Source organism: Myxocyprinus asiaticus, chromosome 46 (genome assembly GCF_019703515.2).
Source record: "Myxocyprinus asiaticus isolate MX2 ecotype Aquarium Trade chromosome 46, UBuf_Myxa_2, whole genome shotgun sequence".
Taxonomy (NCBI): Eukaryota; Metazoa; Chordata; class Actinopteri; order Cypriniformes; family Catostomidae; genus Myxocyprinus; species Myxocyprinus asiaticus.
In genome coordinates this window covers 15,326,608-15,341,691 of record NC_059389.1, presented here as the reverse complement: position 1 = coordinate 15,341,691, position 15,084 = coordinate 15,326,608, and the positions used below count along the sequence as shown (strand labels likewise).

General features: G+C 36.4%; 2 protein-coding genes across 6 annotated transcripts; both read right to left on the bottom strand.

Annotated features, from left to right (window-relative positions):
* Window positions 1-5: 5 nt before the first annotated feature.
* Window positions 6-8,103, bottom strand: LOC127435965 (E3 ubiquitin-protein ligase Hakai). Of its 3 annotated transcripts, XR_007896315.1 has the most exons (7): window positions 7,972-8,103; window positions 7,312-7,470; window positions 6,278-6,378; window positions 6,082-6,165; window positions 5,892-5,965; window positions 2,055-3,325; window positions 6-1,551 (listed from the first exon to the last, which is right to left on the bottom strand). XR_007896315.1 is itself a non-coding variant. In XM_051689813.1 (6 exons), exons 1-6 carry the CDS (start codon window positions 7,982-7,984, stop codon window positions 2,311-2,313), a joined length of 1,446 nt encoding a protein of 481 aa, XP_051545773.1. In that variant the 5' UTR covers window positions 7,985-8,103; the 3' UTR covers window positions 6-2,310. The 3 variants fall into 3 exon arrangements, 2 of the variants coding, with proteins under 2 accessions (XP_051545773.1, XP_051545774.1); XM_051689813.1 differs by having other exon boundaries at window positions 6-3,325; XM_051689814.1 differs by having other exon boundaries at window positions 6-3,310.
* A 567-nt stretch (window positions 8,104-8,670) lies between these two features.
* Window positions 8,671-13,524, bottom strand: zgc:101783 (uncharacterized protein LOC447883 homolog). Of its 3 annotated transcripts, none has more exons than XM_051689815.1 (9): window positions 13,255-13,524; window positions 12,049-12,153; window positions 11,760-11,816; window positions 11,543-11,660; window positions 11,265-11,323; window positions 10,997-11,047; window positions 9,591-9,675; window positions 9,362-9,488; window positions 8,671-9,232 (listed from the first exon to the last, which is right to left on the bottom strand). In XM_051689815.1, exons 1-9 carry the CDS (start codon window positions 13,271-13,273, stop codon window positions 9,146-9,148), a joined length of 708 nt encoding a protein of 235 aa, XP_051545775.1. In that variant the 5' UTR covers window positions 13,274-13,524; the 3' UTR covers window positions 8,671-9,145. The 3 variants fall into 3 exon arrangements, with proteins under 3 accessions (XP_051545775.1, XP_051545777.1, XP_051545776.1); XM_051689817.1 differs by having other exon boundaries at window positions 12,049-12,092; XM_051689816.1 differs by lacking the exon at window positions 11,760-11,816.
* Window positions 13,525-15,084: the final 1,560 nt, after the last annotated feature.

Below are 15,084 nucleotides of genomic sequence, written 5' to 3'. Positions count from 1 at the left end.
CATAATCCTCAAAATAACCACTTTGACATTTCGTAAAACATTTTTGTTGTTGTTGTACTTCATTTCATTTCCTCTGTCTATTCCTTGTATGATTACCTTTTTTCTTATGTTTCAAAGTTTTAAAATTACATTATAGTTCTTAAAGGTGCACTTAGTAATTTTTTCCTCATTAAAAAAGATTAACTCCTAAAGACATGAATTGTAATGTTGCAATATATGTAGGAAATCATGAGCACTCACATTAAAATGAAGACCCCAATCATAACCTTATAAAAGCTGTTTTATTCTACATGGAGAGGGTCCGCACATGGGGGCAGCCATTTTAGAATCACATGACCAGCCGAATACTACTCTCTTAATCTCAGTAACAGTCCTGTTATTTCACACTTTCACTCATTGATTAAAGTAATCATGGCTGACTGTGAAAACTACATTTCTACAATGGCATCTGACACTGAAAACTATTGATTTTAAATGATGCTGCATCGAAGCTACTAGGTGTCAGTGTAAGTCCAAGATAACATAAAGACAAAAGTTACTGAGTGCACCTTTAAATTTAATCATAAACAACCATGTTTTGTACCTTTTTTCTTTTCTCCCTCTGTGACTTTTAAATAAAGCCTTTATTTCTTTACAATTTATTACTCATGAACAATGAAAGGAGCTAAAGAACAATTTGTCAACCAAGTAAATTGCTTTCATATTAATTCCACTTTTTTCCCATGCCACAAGGCTAAATGGTATGGAGCACTGTTTTGTTTACATATATCTAGATACAGCAGCTCTTGACTGAGTACGCCCCCTGGTGGATCAATCAGAAATTAGTTTAGTAACATGACTCTTGCCTTTACATCTTTATGTTTGCATAACAAATCAAGGCTAAAAAGTAATGCAGTGCTCTGGAATATACATTTTCTGAGACATATTAACTTTAAAATAAAAGCTTAGGTGTTATTTTTAAAAGAGAATACACCGATATTCACAAATATTATTTTCTCTCAGGAACACCAGAATGTGCATCACTGAACAAACTAGGGATGCACCTATATAAAAATGGTTGGCCAATATGATTTTAACAAGAATCTGTAGGCCTATAACGATACGGATACAGACATTTTGCCATCAGATCACTGTTTTACTTAGGAATGCTTAAAAATGTACAGAGGTACAAAAGCTTTTTCACTGTTCTAACAATAAATAATTGCATAATTTCCATTGAACATTGTATCTTTTGAACACATGACAAGCTAACATTTTAAAGACAGCCACAATGAAAGATACAAAAAAAAAAAAAATGCCTAAATATGATAGCGTAATGATTGATTTGAAAAAAAGGTCATTTTGTACTTCTAAAACATTTTTGATCTTGATCACAATTTCAATCTTAATTCAATCAATCATGCAGCATTAATGGATATCATACCGATGTATCTGAAGTCAAAGTCTACTGGTTTCAAAGCGTTTTAGATGGTTTTCCTCATCATGTAGCCTTTAGGTAAGTGCAGCTTTCACAACTGTCATGTCCATTTATGGCTTTTTTTTCCACATTAACTTAGGAACAAGACAGAATACAACATGTTCTTAAGTGACAAGCCTATAAATTTTGGCAATTATTATTTTTGGATTGTGCATTTGAATTCACAGAGTTTTTGAAAACTATTACTAATTAACTATAAACATGGTTATTTCATATTAGCGTTTTCATGCTTATTACAGATTTGCCGATGGTTATAATTTGGTTAATAACTGGCTGATAAATATAGGCAGCCGATACACCGGTGCATCCCTAGAACAAACACAACATACAGGGTACACTGATAGATTCTCATAAAATTGTTACCTAGGTTCAATCTTTGTACACAAAAACTTATGAAATTCAAACTCAAAACGTGAAATAAAATGCACATGTTCAAGTTTCATTTATTGCATTTGTTGGGTACAAAATCCTTTCAAAAAACTGAAGTGTTAAGAACAGAAAGTGTTCAACCAAAATGATTAAGAGTTTTAAAGGGATAGTTCATCCAAAAATTTAAAATCTATCATCATTTACTCACCCTTATGATGTTCTGAACCCATGCAATCATCTTTCACTGAAAAGAAAAACGAAATGCAATAAAGAAATGAATGGTTATGAATTACATCTCCTTTTGTGATCCCATTAAGAAAGAATGTCATACAGGTTTGGAACAACAAGAGGGTGAGTAAACAATAACATTTTTGTGTGAACTATCCCTTTAACTGCATGTTTTTTCAGTTCTTTAATATACTAAGTAGCTCACACTGTCCAACAGAGCTGACGTAGACAGTATGCTACTGGTAATATGGTCTATACCGTGACTGGTCAGGGTGGTGTGGCCCAGGCATCTGTCCCTGTGGTGGTGGCCCCTGCATACGAGGTGGATGAGGGCCACGTGGATTGGGCCACATCCCTGGGCTCATGCCCCCTGGTTGGGTAAAGGGAGGGCTAAGAGTGCCTTGGTCCTGGGACATTGAGTTGGGGTTGTAGTGGTGAGGAGGGGGGCCACTGACAGGTGGACCCACATGTTGGGAAATTATGCCAGGTGATGGGTGATTCATATATGGTGGCATATGGCCAATGATGTGTCCAGGTGGAGGGGTGATCGGTGGGGGAGCAGTTGACATGGGAGGTGCTTGGTTATAAACCATGTGAGGTGCAGCCGAGCCCTGGGGCGGATGCTGCATTGGGATGTTGAGAGGGGGAGGTGGGGGTGGTGGAGGCCCATAGTGTGGCTGTTGTGGCGGAGGCATTATGTGATGAGGGTGGGATACCACAGACTGGTTGGAGTAGTCTCCAGGGTGGTGGTGTGGAGGTGGGCCAGGAGGAGTCTGAGGGTGGGGCTCACGTGAGGAGGGACCGGAGCTCCCAGAGTCATCATGGATGGGCACTGTGATGAGGTTGCTGTGTTTACGTGTAGTCAAGGTGGCAATCCGGAAGGTCTCTTGTGGAAGGGAGCGAGGGGAAGGCCCCAGATCGGAAGAGGAGGGTGAGACTGGGGGAGGTTGGTTGTAACCATCATGACCTTGCAGTGGGGGAGGGATCAGATGGTGTCCCTTGGGCAGGTGGGGTGGTGGTGGCAACCGAAAGCGGTCTGGTGGGTCTGAGGCTAGGGATGGGTGTGGCGGTTCTGGGCGAGAGCTTCCAGCTTTGCTGGCCCTTATGTGGCGATGTTTGATGTGTGCCTGTAGGTCTCGCTGCGAGAGGTAGGTGCGTTTGCAGCCTTGCACAATGCTGCACATGTAAAGGGAACCACGCTGGCACTGCTCGATACGCTGGACCTGTTCTGTGCAGCTGTAGAGGGATAAACTGAACTTAGGATTTAGTAGGGGAAGTGGACCCATTAACACAAAAACATACACTGATTTCCATTTATGTTTGAGGGCATAACTGCAAGAAATAAAAGACCTGCAACAGCTGAGAAGTCACAGCACTAATAAGGTAACAGATACGCATCACAACAGTGTTTGCATGATATTGCATCAAAGCTTAAAGTCAACATGAAATCAAAATTCACTCTTCTAACTTTCATAAAGGAATATTCCGTTAAGCTCAATTGACAGCATTTGTGACCATGTTGACCACCACAAATTTACATTTCGACTTTGAAAGAAAAAGCAGAAATTAAGGTTACAATGAAAGTGAATGGGGCCAATTGTTTTTCCAGAGGGTTTAAAGGCAGAATTGTGAAGTCTAAAATTTTATAACAGCACTTGCATTAATTATTATTTTAAAAATGTATTTAAGATTACGGTGATGTGTTGTCATGGCAACGAAGTTGTAAAATTGTAAATAACTTCACACAGAAAAAGGTTAGTAAACAATTTCATAACACTAAAATCATATTAATATGCATATTGTTTACGTCTTGTGGCTACACGTTTTGAAACAGCGTATTTTAATGTTAACATATTGGCCCCATTCACTTCCATTGTAAGTGCCTCACTGTAACCCAGATCTTTGCTTTGCTTAAAGAAAAGGATGGATGAGTTCTAAATTCTAAATAAATTTTTGTGGTAATCAACATTATGCCACAAATGCTGTTGACTGAGCTTAATATGAAAATATTTAAAAAAAATATTACTTTACAATGCATTCCTGGTCTTTTTGTACATGATTCATCTGTGCAACAAAAAAAGTCTTCATACAAAATACATGGTTTCAAATTTAACACCTGTCCGTTTTGTCAAGAATTTTTGTGTAAAAATAGGCAATTTTCATTGCTCAACTCCCATAACAACCCAGGAGTTTGCAGACTATGTGCATTCTCTGAACCACACGAAGTCAGCTAAAATCCTCTTATCCACCCAACACCTACAGGCGTTACCAAGGGAACTGAACATGCTAAATTTCTCAGATTGGCTGCATCCCACAGGCGAGTACCACCAAAGCAACTGCAAATAGTCTCATTCCAAAAAAGCACCCCAAGGGGGCACTGCTTGAAGTTGATATCGCTAAGATTTTAAAAGGGTCATAACATGAGGAATCAAATTTTCCTTGATCTTTTGATATACAAGAGGTCATTGTACCATAAAAACAAGTTTAAGAACTGAAAATGTCCTCCTTAAGAGCATTTATTTAAACTAAGCTGCAAAAACGTCTTGTTTGGAATTCGTGAAACTTGTGACGTCACATGGACCAAATACATCTGCATATGCAATGCCTATTTTTCCATCATTGCACCCTTGGCCCCGCCCACTGGTGCTCAGTCAGTCATACAGGTGAAGAGGAGAGAGATGGGGCCTGTCATGGGAGATTCATCCAAAGTGGTCTTACACAGGACACCTTCATGTGCTTGTCTGGATTTAAATGTTTTTCTACATAATCAAGCACAGACAGACATCTTTGACCATTTGATACATATCTCGGGCCGCTTTTAAAAGACGTGGTGTCAACTTACAACTCTGAAGAGGAGAAGCTGTCTGTCATTCAGCTGCTGCCCTGCTGTTTTGAGCAAAAACGCATAATGGACGCTTTCACACATCTGCGCTATTTTTCAATCTTTGCAAATGAACTGTTATTGAAGGATGTGGCAGTTAAAAACAGTAGGAGTAAACAGTTTCATTCATGAATATTTCATGTCATCATGATTGACGTGCTGACACCCTGTTTACACCGGGCGCGTTCGTTGACGCGACGCAATGCAGCGGCTTGAGGTTGTCTACATCGGGCGCATCGACACAAACTTTCTAAATTGTATATTTGTGTTGTTGGCAGTAGTAGCGCCAGCACATGCAGCACAAAATGGAATGGGACATCTGTTTACTGTTGGCACAACGTGACGCATCATGATTATAATGGGTTCTATTGTTCTTGATGCGACGTGCTCGTGACCGGTGTAGACAGGGTGTGAGTGTTAGCTGTTGTGCTTGAGATGAACAATTTAATATTTTCAGATGAAATGTATTGGATGTGCGTTATGTGTAAACCCTGACATTTAGTTTTATAATGTTTTGGTGCTTATTCAGTTTTTTCCTATTGAGTTTCAAAAATGGTTCTATTCGAGGGGCTGCACGATGTTAGCCAATCATAACAGTGGGCGTTTACGTTGCAGTTTTAAGGAGGCGCTTATGCCAAAACCGAGCGTTTCAGACAGAGGGCCAGAGACAGGGTAAAAAATAATCATATATTACTAAATTGTGACTGTTTTAATGCAAAAAAAAAACTTTACTAACATGATCAGTTGACCTCAGGAAAGATAATAAAACTATATAAAAAAAAGAGCATTTCATGACCCCTTTAAAATAAAGGATGGACACAATGTGTTTAGAAGAATTACTGCAAAAATCCTAATAATTAAGAGACTTAACTATTAAAACCATTATGCCAACAACAAGATACAATCTTAAGCAAATAGTAGTAGGACAAAACTCACCCAGGGCACATCTTGTCACATTTCTTCTCGTAGTGAACTGCACAATCATGGCAGAAAACATGCTTACAGGGAATCTTGGTAGAAAAAAAAACAAGAGACAAAAATATTACATGATCAGAGTCCTGCTCTATCAATGACAGATCAACAACAAAAAGCAAGGTTTAGGGACAACACTGAACATCTTTCTTACCATTCGCCCATAAGTCTTAATGGGCATGCCACACTTGTCACAAAAATGAACTGGCGTGTCATCTTTTTCTCCAACCAAATTGAGCTGAGGAAATAAGATCATCTCACTTCAAATGTGTCCTTAATTGCAAGAACATTGATTAAAAAAGCTAATATTCGCCTAGTTTGTTGTAATCAGTTAAAAATAAATGTGTAACCTTATAATCCCAGAAGATTGGTTGAGGGAATCTGCGTTGATTTCCATAAGCATCTCCAGATTTGCACTCAGACCTTTCTTCCTGGTTATGGCTGAAATGCTCTGCAGACCACAAATTATAGAAAGCAAATAAATGCTGAAGTTGACATTAAAGGGATAGTTCACCCAAAAATGAAAATTCTCTCATTTATTCACCTTCATGCCATGCCAGGTGTGTATGACTTTCTTTCTTCTGCTCACCACAAACACAAAAGATTTTTAGAAGAATATTTCAGCTCTGTAGGTCCATACAATGCAAGTCCAACAGGGTCAATACTTTTAAGCTTAAAAAAGCACATAGAGGCAGCATAAAAGAAACCCACACAACTCCAGTGGTTAAATCTTCAGAAGTGATATGATAGGTGTCGGTGAGAGACAGATCAATATTTTAAGTTATTTTTTACTATCATTCTCCACTTTCACATTCTTCTTTCGTTTTTGGCGATTCGCATTATTTGTGCATATCGCCACCTACTGGGCAGGGAGGAAAATTTATAGTAAAAAAAATTCTAAAATATTGATCTGTTTCTCACCCACACCTTTCATTCACTTCTGAAGATATGGATTTAACCACTGGAGTTGTGTGGGTTTCTTTTATGCTGCCTTTATGTGATTCTTTAAGCTTTAAAGTTTTGAACCCTGTTGACTTGCATTGTATGAACCAACAGAGCTGAAATATTCTTCTAAAAATCTTTGTTTGTGTTCAGAAGAAGAAAGAAATTCATACACATCTGGGATGGCATGAGGGTGAGTAAATGATGAGAGAATTTTCATTTTTGGGTGAACTATCTCTTTAACATATCTAATATATGCATTAGTTAGAATCAAAGAAAAAGCAGATTTTCTCACGTCCAAATCAGAAATTACATTAAAACTATGTGTAAATTTTAATAAGAATAAATAGGTCAAATAGACAATTTTCCTTCCTACCATTTAATGGTAATGACACAAATTCTTCTGCACTAGTTGTACTATTAATCACTTATTAAGACCAACCTTCATCACTTTTTGAGGGCAGCCTGGTATTGGGCCTCTGAGGTCGGGCAGCTGGTTTGCCTCTTACCGACTGTTTAGACAGTAACTTGATTGGGATCTGCCTGCGAACATCAAGACCTCCAAGAGACCCTGAACCATCAGTTCCTTGAAAGTCACTGTCTGTAGGAAGCACGCGTACCTCATTAATATGATTAATGACAAATTAATATAACATTTTATCAACAAAAAAACACTTAAAATGACAATAAAGCTTCCCAATTATGAAACATAAAAAACTCCAGAAACCTAGGAAGAGTGTATGGATTTGAGAGGGCAGGGAAGGTTTAGCCTTCAACACTGGTATACACTAAACTAATCGCTAAACTAATGAGTGTAATAGTGTTTGATTGGATGTTTGACTCTAATATTATGGCTTTCGCTCTAGCGTCAATTCTAATCTGGCTCTGGTTGAACGGCGCGCGCTGCTCTCACCATGTTTATTAATGAAGATTAGCAGGATATAGCTAATAAATACATTTACTGACAATTCACGGAAATGTTTTATTTGTGCCAGGGGCTTGCTGCCTTACTGGCAGGTGGGTTTCATTTACTCACACTCATCTTGAGTATTTAAAGCGCAAAGGTGCAGTAAAATGGTTTGTTTCATCAGTTTTAGCTCACCATTTTGGTCCATGTCTTCCAGCTGAGCATTCTGGGATTAAATGATGGGCGTGGCCAGAGTCCTTCTATCAAAGGAACCTTATAGGTTAGCATAGCAATGCATATCGCGGCGGTCCCAAATGCATACTATGGGCGGTACACTGGTGAGGAGATACTTCCATTTGAATGGATGTCTATGGAGGAGATGCTTCAGTGTGCTGAATAAACTGCTTTTGTGAATAAACAGCACATCACTATAAATTGACCACCTGTTCGATAATCTTCAATATGTTTTACCCTAAATAATCCTTTTTAAATGGACTATGTGAGAAGTTTACTACGATAAAATTGCTGTTTTAAAATAGAAGACACTGACAGTTTTACGACAAGTAGATGTCAGTTTACGGCTTTCCCTATTCGTTCATATGGTATCCGCAAACGGTGACTTACTGTCGTAACACGCTAGTTGACCCTTACGCTCTCTCCTATGGTAAAATCTTGAAGAATATCAAAGAAATAAATCTCTGGCGTGGCTTCATATGTGCTCTGGCGCTCAACGTTGCGCAGACTTTACGCATGTGATGTTTTGCGTCACATTGCCATGTTGATAAGTTGTTGTTTTCTTCTTTACACAGCCCTCTAGATTACGTTTTACGTGTGCCAAAAGTACTCATATGAAATAAACAAAACCAATCACATGAAAGCTAACACGAGTTAACAAGAGTACTGTTTAATAAATGGTACACAAAAACAATAAAAAAAAATTTTGTTTTGCAACATTCAGAAGATATAATAAATACACCACTGGCATAAACATTATTTATAATTATTCATCTTACAATCTAATTTTTAACAATAAAACCCAATAATTATATTATATTATATTATATTATATTAGTCCAGGATGACCTCTTTAAGATACACCAGGACTCGCAACAGTGGCATGTATGGTCTCAGAGATATTAACAAAAAACACTTGTCAACAACAGTGGACGAAAACAAATTGCCACGTTTTGGGAAGACATGAACACTGTCCAAAATAATCCAAATACTACATCAGAAATGCATTGTGGTCCAGCTTGGTGCATAGTCCTGAAATAGTTGCTGGTGCATGACTTGATTAAGTGGTTGGCAACTGTCCTTTTAGCAGAATAAATGTTTTTAGAGCAAATGACATCTGAGGCTGTAAGAAATATTATTCCAGTCGAGGTATGCAGCCTTCAATTTCTATCATTTCTGGCCAGCTTTCATATTTATTGGTTTTCTTGTCATTCTTTAAGTGCTGAAAAAGACAGAAAATTAAAGTAATTTAATTGGAACTGTGTCCATAACAAAATACAGTAGAAGGTTTTTCATTACACAAACCTAATCATAGTTTGAGACATAAAGATGAATTTGAGAATGTCTTTACCTGCTCAAAAGAGACTTGGGTTATTGTCTTCTTCCCTCCCACAAAGACCCAGTTATCTCTGAATTTCACTTTGGAAATGTAGGAACTGCCAAACTCTGTTATAAGTGTCCTTGCCTCCTCATTAAGTCTATATAAAAGGAATCATACAAATCATGATATGATTAGACACCATCCTGATAAGATGCTGAAGGATGCAAACTAGAGATACAGTTTAATCAGTTTTCTCTACTTTGTGGCTGGATCATCAAAAGTGGCCATCAACACAAGTGAACCATCCTCAATTGACTTCAGAAATGCAATCAAGTCACGAACATCTGTCAACAACAAGAACATTTATATCCATTGGAAAAATGACAGAGAGCAGATTTACAAACCCATATATTACCAAACTCATTGCTTGGATTACATTCAAGTACTTAATCCTTTCTGTTTTATTTACTTCACCACAGAAATCCTTTATTTATTTTTTTCAGTCTGAGCCTTCATTGAAAATCAGGGATTCAAAATCTTATTTAAACCTGGGGGGGACATTTGTTTTTTAGAATTATGAAAAATAAATAAAAACAGAAGAATTTGTATTAGTAATTATGTCTTTTGAACCCAACTGAATGCAAGGGCATAGATTTGGCTTGACCATTGAGGGGAGAGTGGGGGAGGTGACATGTTTCCATTGTACTTGTTTGTTCTGATTATTGGGGGGGTTACCTTCCCCCATCCCCCCTGGAATCTACACCCCTGACTTTCTACATTGTCATTGAATAAGTTAGTTTAGCATGAACTTGAAATAATTTAGTAAATGCTACATTTGTACTCAATTCAAGCACTTAAAAATGAATGCTCTAACTTATAAGTAAATATTATTTATTATTGTTTGTTTTCTTTACAATGCATCACCATGTATCAATCCTAAAGTAGAAAACCATGTCATATTTATTAAGTAAATTTCAGTGGTAAATAAAATAAGTAAATTTTACTTACATTTTTTAAGCTGGTGTTCCCAGCTTCCATGGGGTTTGAATAATTAATGAGCTTTAATGATTTTACTGTTTGCAAGTTTATTTACACCGTTTTTATTGTTAATTTTGTTTTTATGTTTGGTAACTTGTTGTTTTGTGAAGTCTGATGTTGCAAATTAAAAAAGATCTATTGATAGTTACTCTCATCATGTTTTGTGCACCAAGTGTTGAGGTCTATGTTCGCAGCTTTGTGTCTTGTTTCTATTTCCAGTAATGCAAGGTAATGTTATCTAATAGACCGCATAGCATGCAATAAGTTTCTCGTGGAAAGCTTCCATATGTAATGTGGTACATGATAAACATTTGTTTATAATGAAAGGTCAAAATGTGAAATGTTCAAATAAAATGTTTATTTAAATTTGACTAATACCATGCACATAAAATTTGCAGGTAAAAGTTACTGTATTATTTGAAACGTTTAAGTTAAATGTACTCACTCAATTTAATCAATAGTATGTCATTAAGTTAAATAGATTTTCATGAATTTTATACCATCAAAATTTAATTAGAAAAACTGTCTGCAAAAACTTGCAAAATAAAAATTAAGTCATTGAGTTTTGGACCCCACTGCATATATTGAATGATAAAGGTGTAATGCTGAAATAAAGATACAACATACCTCCGTTCCACATATTGAAGCTGCCAGTTGTGATATGTTCACCTGTTTTTTCTGATTTTTATAATGAAAGAGAAAGAAAACAAGACTCAAAATCAGTGAATAAATACAAAAATGTATTGATGGTGAATTTATATGAGAAGACTCCACAGTAACTTTCAGACTGATGAACGTTATATTAAATTATGAAGGAAATTCAATGAAAGCAAAAACATGTACCATTTTTACATTTTTAATAGCATGATTACTTACAGTATCTCCACGTACTTACCATTTATAACAACAACACTGATTCCTTGGTGATTACCTCTTATCTCTCTTTTTATTAACCTGAAACAAAACAACAGAATTGGATTAAATTTAGAGCTTATATTATTCATTTAACGATTCGTCTGTGATGGACTGTCCACCTCTCCAGGGTGTTTCCCTGCCTTCAGTCCGAGACAGCTGGGATAGGCTCCAGCACTACCTGATTAGTGGCCAGATTAGCGGCTATGGGAAAATTGATAAATTTAATGATTTGTGAAAAGTATGAAAGTGAAGCCTTACATTTTCCCATCAAAGCATATTTGTGGTCCAATGATGCTTGTTGCACCACTGGAAATCTTAAAGGCAAAATCTCTTTTAGGGCATGGTGCTGGGAGGCCACATTTGCCACCTCTGGGACCTGAATAAACACACCACATGAGACAGTTTAACGTGTATTCTTCAACTTTTTCTTTTAACAGAACTTACTTTGGTGCTGCATTGTTGTGTAAATGCTTACCATCATTTTTGTGATGATCAAATTTCAATTTGACAGTATTTGCTCTTCCCATTGAATCTGAATTTTCAAAAAGGACAATCTATAATTACATGAATCATCCTACACATTGTCTATATTACTTTAAAGTTGAAATTTTAGTGACACAAACATCACAGTGCCAGCATTAAATTTCATTTAACATCCTTAAAGGCTTAATTATTCATGCATGTAGCACATGTAAGGTTTAAGTTCATGTCAAGTCAATACATTTTATACATTTATCAGCAGATCTCCAAGATGTGTAACTCACCTACAACATTTTTTAATGTTAATTCAGGATTAGTTTGTAGAAGTCTGTAGACAAAGCTTGCAGATATTATGAGGACACACACCATGAAAATGAATTTCAGTTTATCTGTGAAAACAATTGATTCATTTTTAATATATATATATATATATATATATATATATATATATATATATATATATATATATATATATATATATATATATTTATATATAAAGTTCTCATTATAATATAATATCCATTTTTGTTAGTAGGTCCAATGGTCTCACAGTATCCTTGTTGCTAACATGTTGTTTACATGTTCTAAAAGTATTATCAACTATTTGTTTAAGGGATATTCTGACTTCAGTATAATTTAAACTCAATCGACAGCATTTGTGGCATAATATTGATTACCACAAAAATCTTTGAAGACTCGTACTTTCTTTTCTGTACATTTTTTTTTTTTTTTGGAGGGTTTAAAGGAAGAAATGTGAAGCTTATAATTTTATGAAATCACTTACATTCATTTTTTTTTTTAAACTTGTGTATTATTTAAACTGTAAATTTGCTTAAATCATATGTTTTGCAGGATTACAGGATTTACAGCGCTGTCATGCCATCAAGTTTCAAAATTGGATACAGCTTTACACAAAAAAGGTTAGTAAGTGATTTTTGTCACACTAAAATCATGTTAACACACATGTTGTTTATGTCTTGTGACTATACTTTTGAAACAGTGAGTATTTTGACGTTTACAGATTGGCCCCATTCACTTCCATTGTAAGTGCCTCTTTGTAACCTAGATTCTTGTAACCCAGTAACCCAGATGGACTAGTCAAAATTCATTTTTGTCATTATAAATTTTATGCCACAAATGCTGTCTAATGAGCTTTACTTGTACTGAACCCAGAATATTACTTTAAAGAAGGAGAAATTTGCATCCACAGTCACGTTCCATTTTGACTATACTTGTAATCTGACTAAACAGTTTACTATTGGCATTAAATAGGAAAAGACTACAATGAAACTACAGTAGGGAAGTAAATAATGCCTGCTGGCATTTTCCTTAAACAAATCTGCGATACACTTCAAAAAAGATGTACTAGGCCTTCAAAAGCGTCGCTTATTTTTGTCCCTCTGCCACTTGTGTAGCACAAGGGGACCAACTAGAAACAAAAATGTCAACATAAACATAAGAGAGAGAGAGAGAGAGAGGAGAGAACCAACCTCTTCGAATGTATATCATGACTGAAATGATTTGCTTGCCTCCCCTCGCAGAAGTACAACTGTCTTCACTTACAAGGATCCACACGTAGATACACTTTGAGTGAAGGCATCTAAGAACAAGTTATGTAGCAGAGTAAACCAGTAAACATGTGTAACCTGTAACTGGGTTTCTTTCTAACCTTCTTTTTAATTGTGTTCAACTCTTTTGTACTTGCTCTTGCTGATCTATATATCTGATTTAAAGAAGTCACTCTAGACTTTAGACTCTAGACATGAATAATGACAGTGCAAAGGTAGATCTTGTATATAACACATTCTGTCCAACCTAATAAACTTGTTCTTCAGGTTTATTATCTAGTTAGTCGACATAGCCATGTCTGATACTGATACTCCACACATATGAATAAGCATGTTTGCACAGGATCCACCCATTTTCAGCATTTTTAGATCTAAAGGAACAAAGGTAAACCTGGAGACTATAGAGCTGTAGGGACGGGTATAAAGTTTGTGAACTATTTATTACAGTCATTTAGGAGAAAGATTCCCCTCGTCCATGTTGTTATTTCTTGTGCTGAAAAAAAATTCATTACTGTTGGGCATTAAAGAATCACTTTGTTATTTGAACTTTATTAGTAGTACTATAAGGAGTGGTGTGGTGTGGCAAAAAGCGTAGTGGTCAAAGCTCAGAGCTGGTAACCAAAAGGTTGCTGGTTCGATGCTGATCAGGAGCGATCAACAAACTACCACCACTGTGCCCTTGAGCAAGGCACCTAACCATTCTAGGGGTTTGTTTCTGTAAAAATGTTCTGTAAGTCACTTTGGATTACCAGTTACCCTTAAATGCATGGGTGTTTTGCCAAACATTATAATATTTGGATTATTATAATTATATATAATTATTGGGAACACTATGGTTCTAATAAAGTGTCCGACGTGGTCTTCTGCTGTTGTAGCCCATCCGTCTCAAGATTCAACTTGTTGTGCATTCTGAGACGCTATTCTGCTCACTACAGTTGTACAGAGTGGTTATCGGAGTTACTGTAGCCTTTCTGTCAGCTCGAACCAGTCTGGCCATTCTCTGTTGACCTCTCTCATCAACAAAATATTTCCGTCCGCAGAACTGCCGCTCACTGGATGTTTTTTGTTTTTGGCACCATTCGGAGTAAATTCTAGAGACTGTTGTGCATGAAAATCCCAGGAGATCAGCAGTTACAGAAATACTCAAACCAGCCTGTCTGGCACCAACAATTAAGACACGGTCGAAATCACTGAGATCACATTTTTTCCCCATTCCAATGGTTGATGTGAAAATTAACTGAATCTCCTGACCCATATCTGCATGATTTTCTGCATTTCACTACTGCAACATGATTGGCTGATTAGATAATCGCATGAATATGTAGGTGTACAGGTGTACATAATAAAGTCTCAGTGAGTGTACATCGGGTCTTTAGAGACCCGGCATGTATATCTATCACAAATGGATCTACAAAATGCCCAGATATTGTTCCATTTTCAAAGAATTTTCAAGACAATTAGAAAATAATAGAATAAAATATATTCTGTTATATTTTGACATTTTATTTTTTCATATATCAAAGAGCTAATGCAACAAATTATAGAATGTGATTCATTGCTTTTTAATGCTGAAATTTCATGACACAATTGGCTGTCAAACACATATTGAGTTCACATAAAACATAAGCTTCACATATGTATTTTCTCAGGCACTTATTAAATCTTAATAGATGCACAACTTACAGAATTTCAGTAGTACACCCAAATGACAATAGTCATATCATTCTGTTCATGTGTTTTACTTGCTATAGT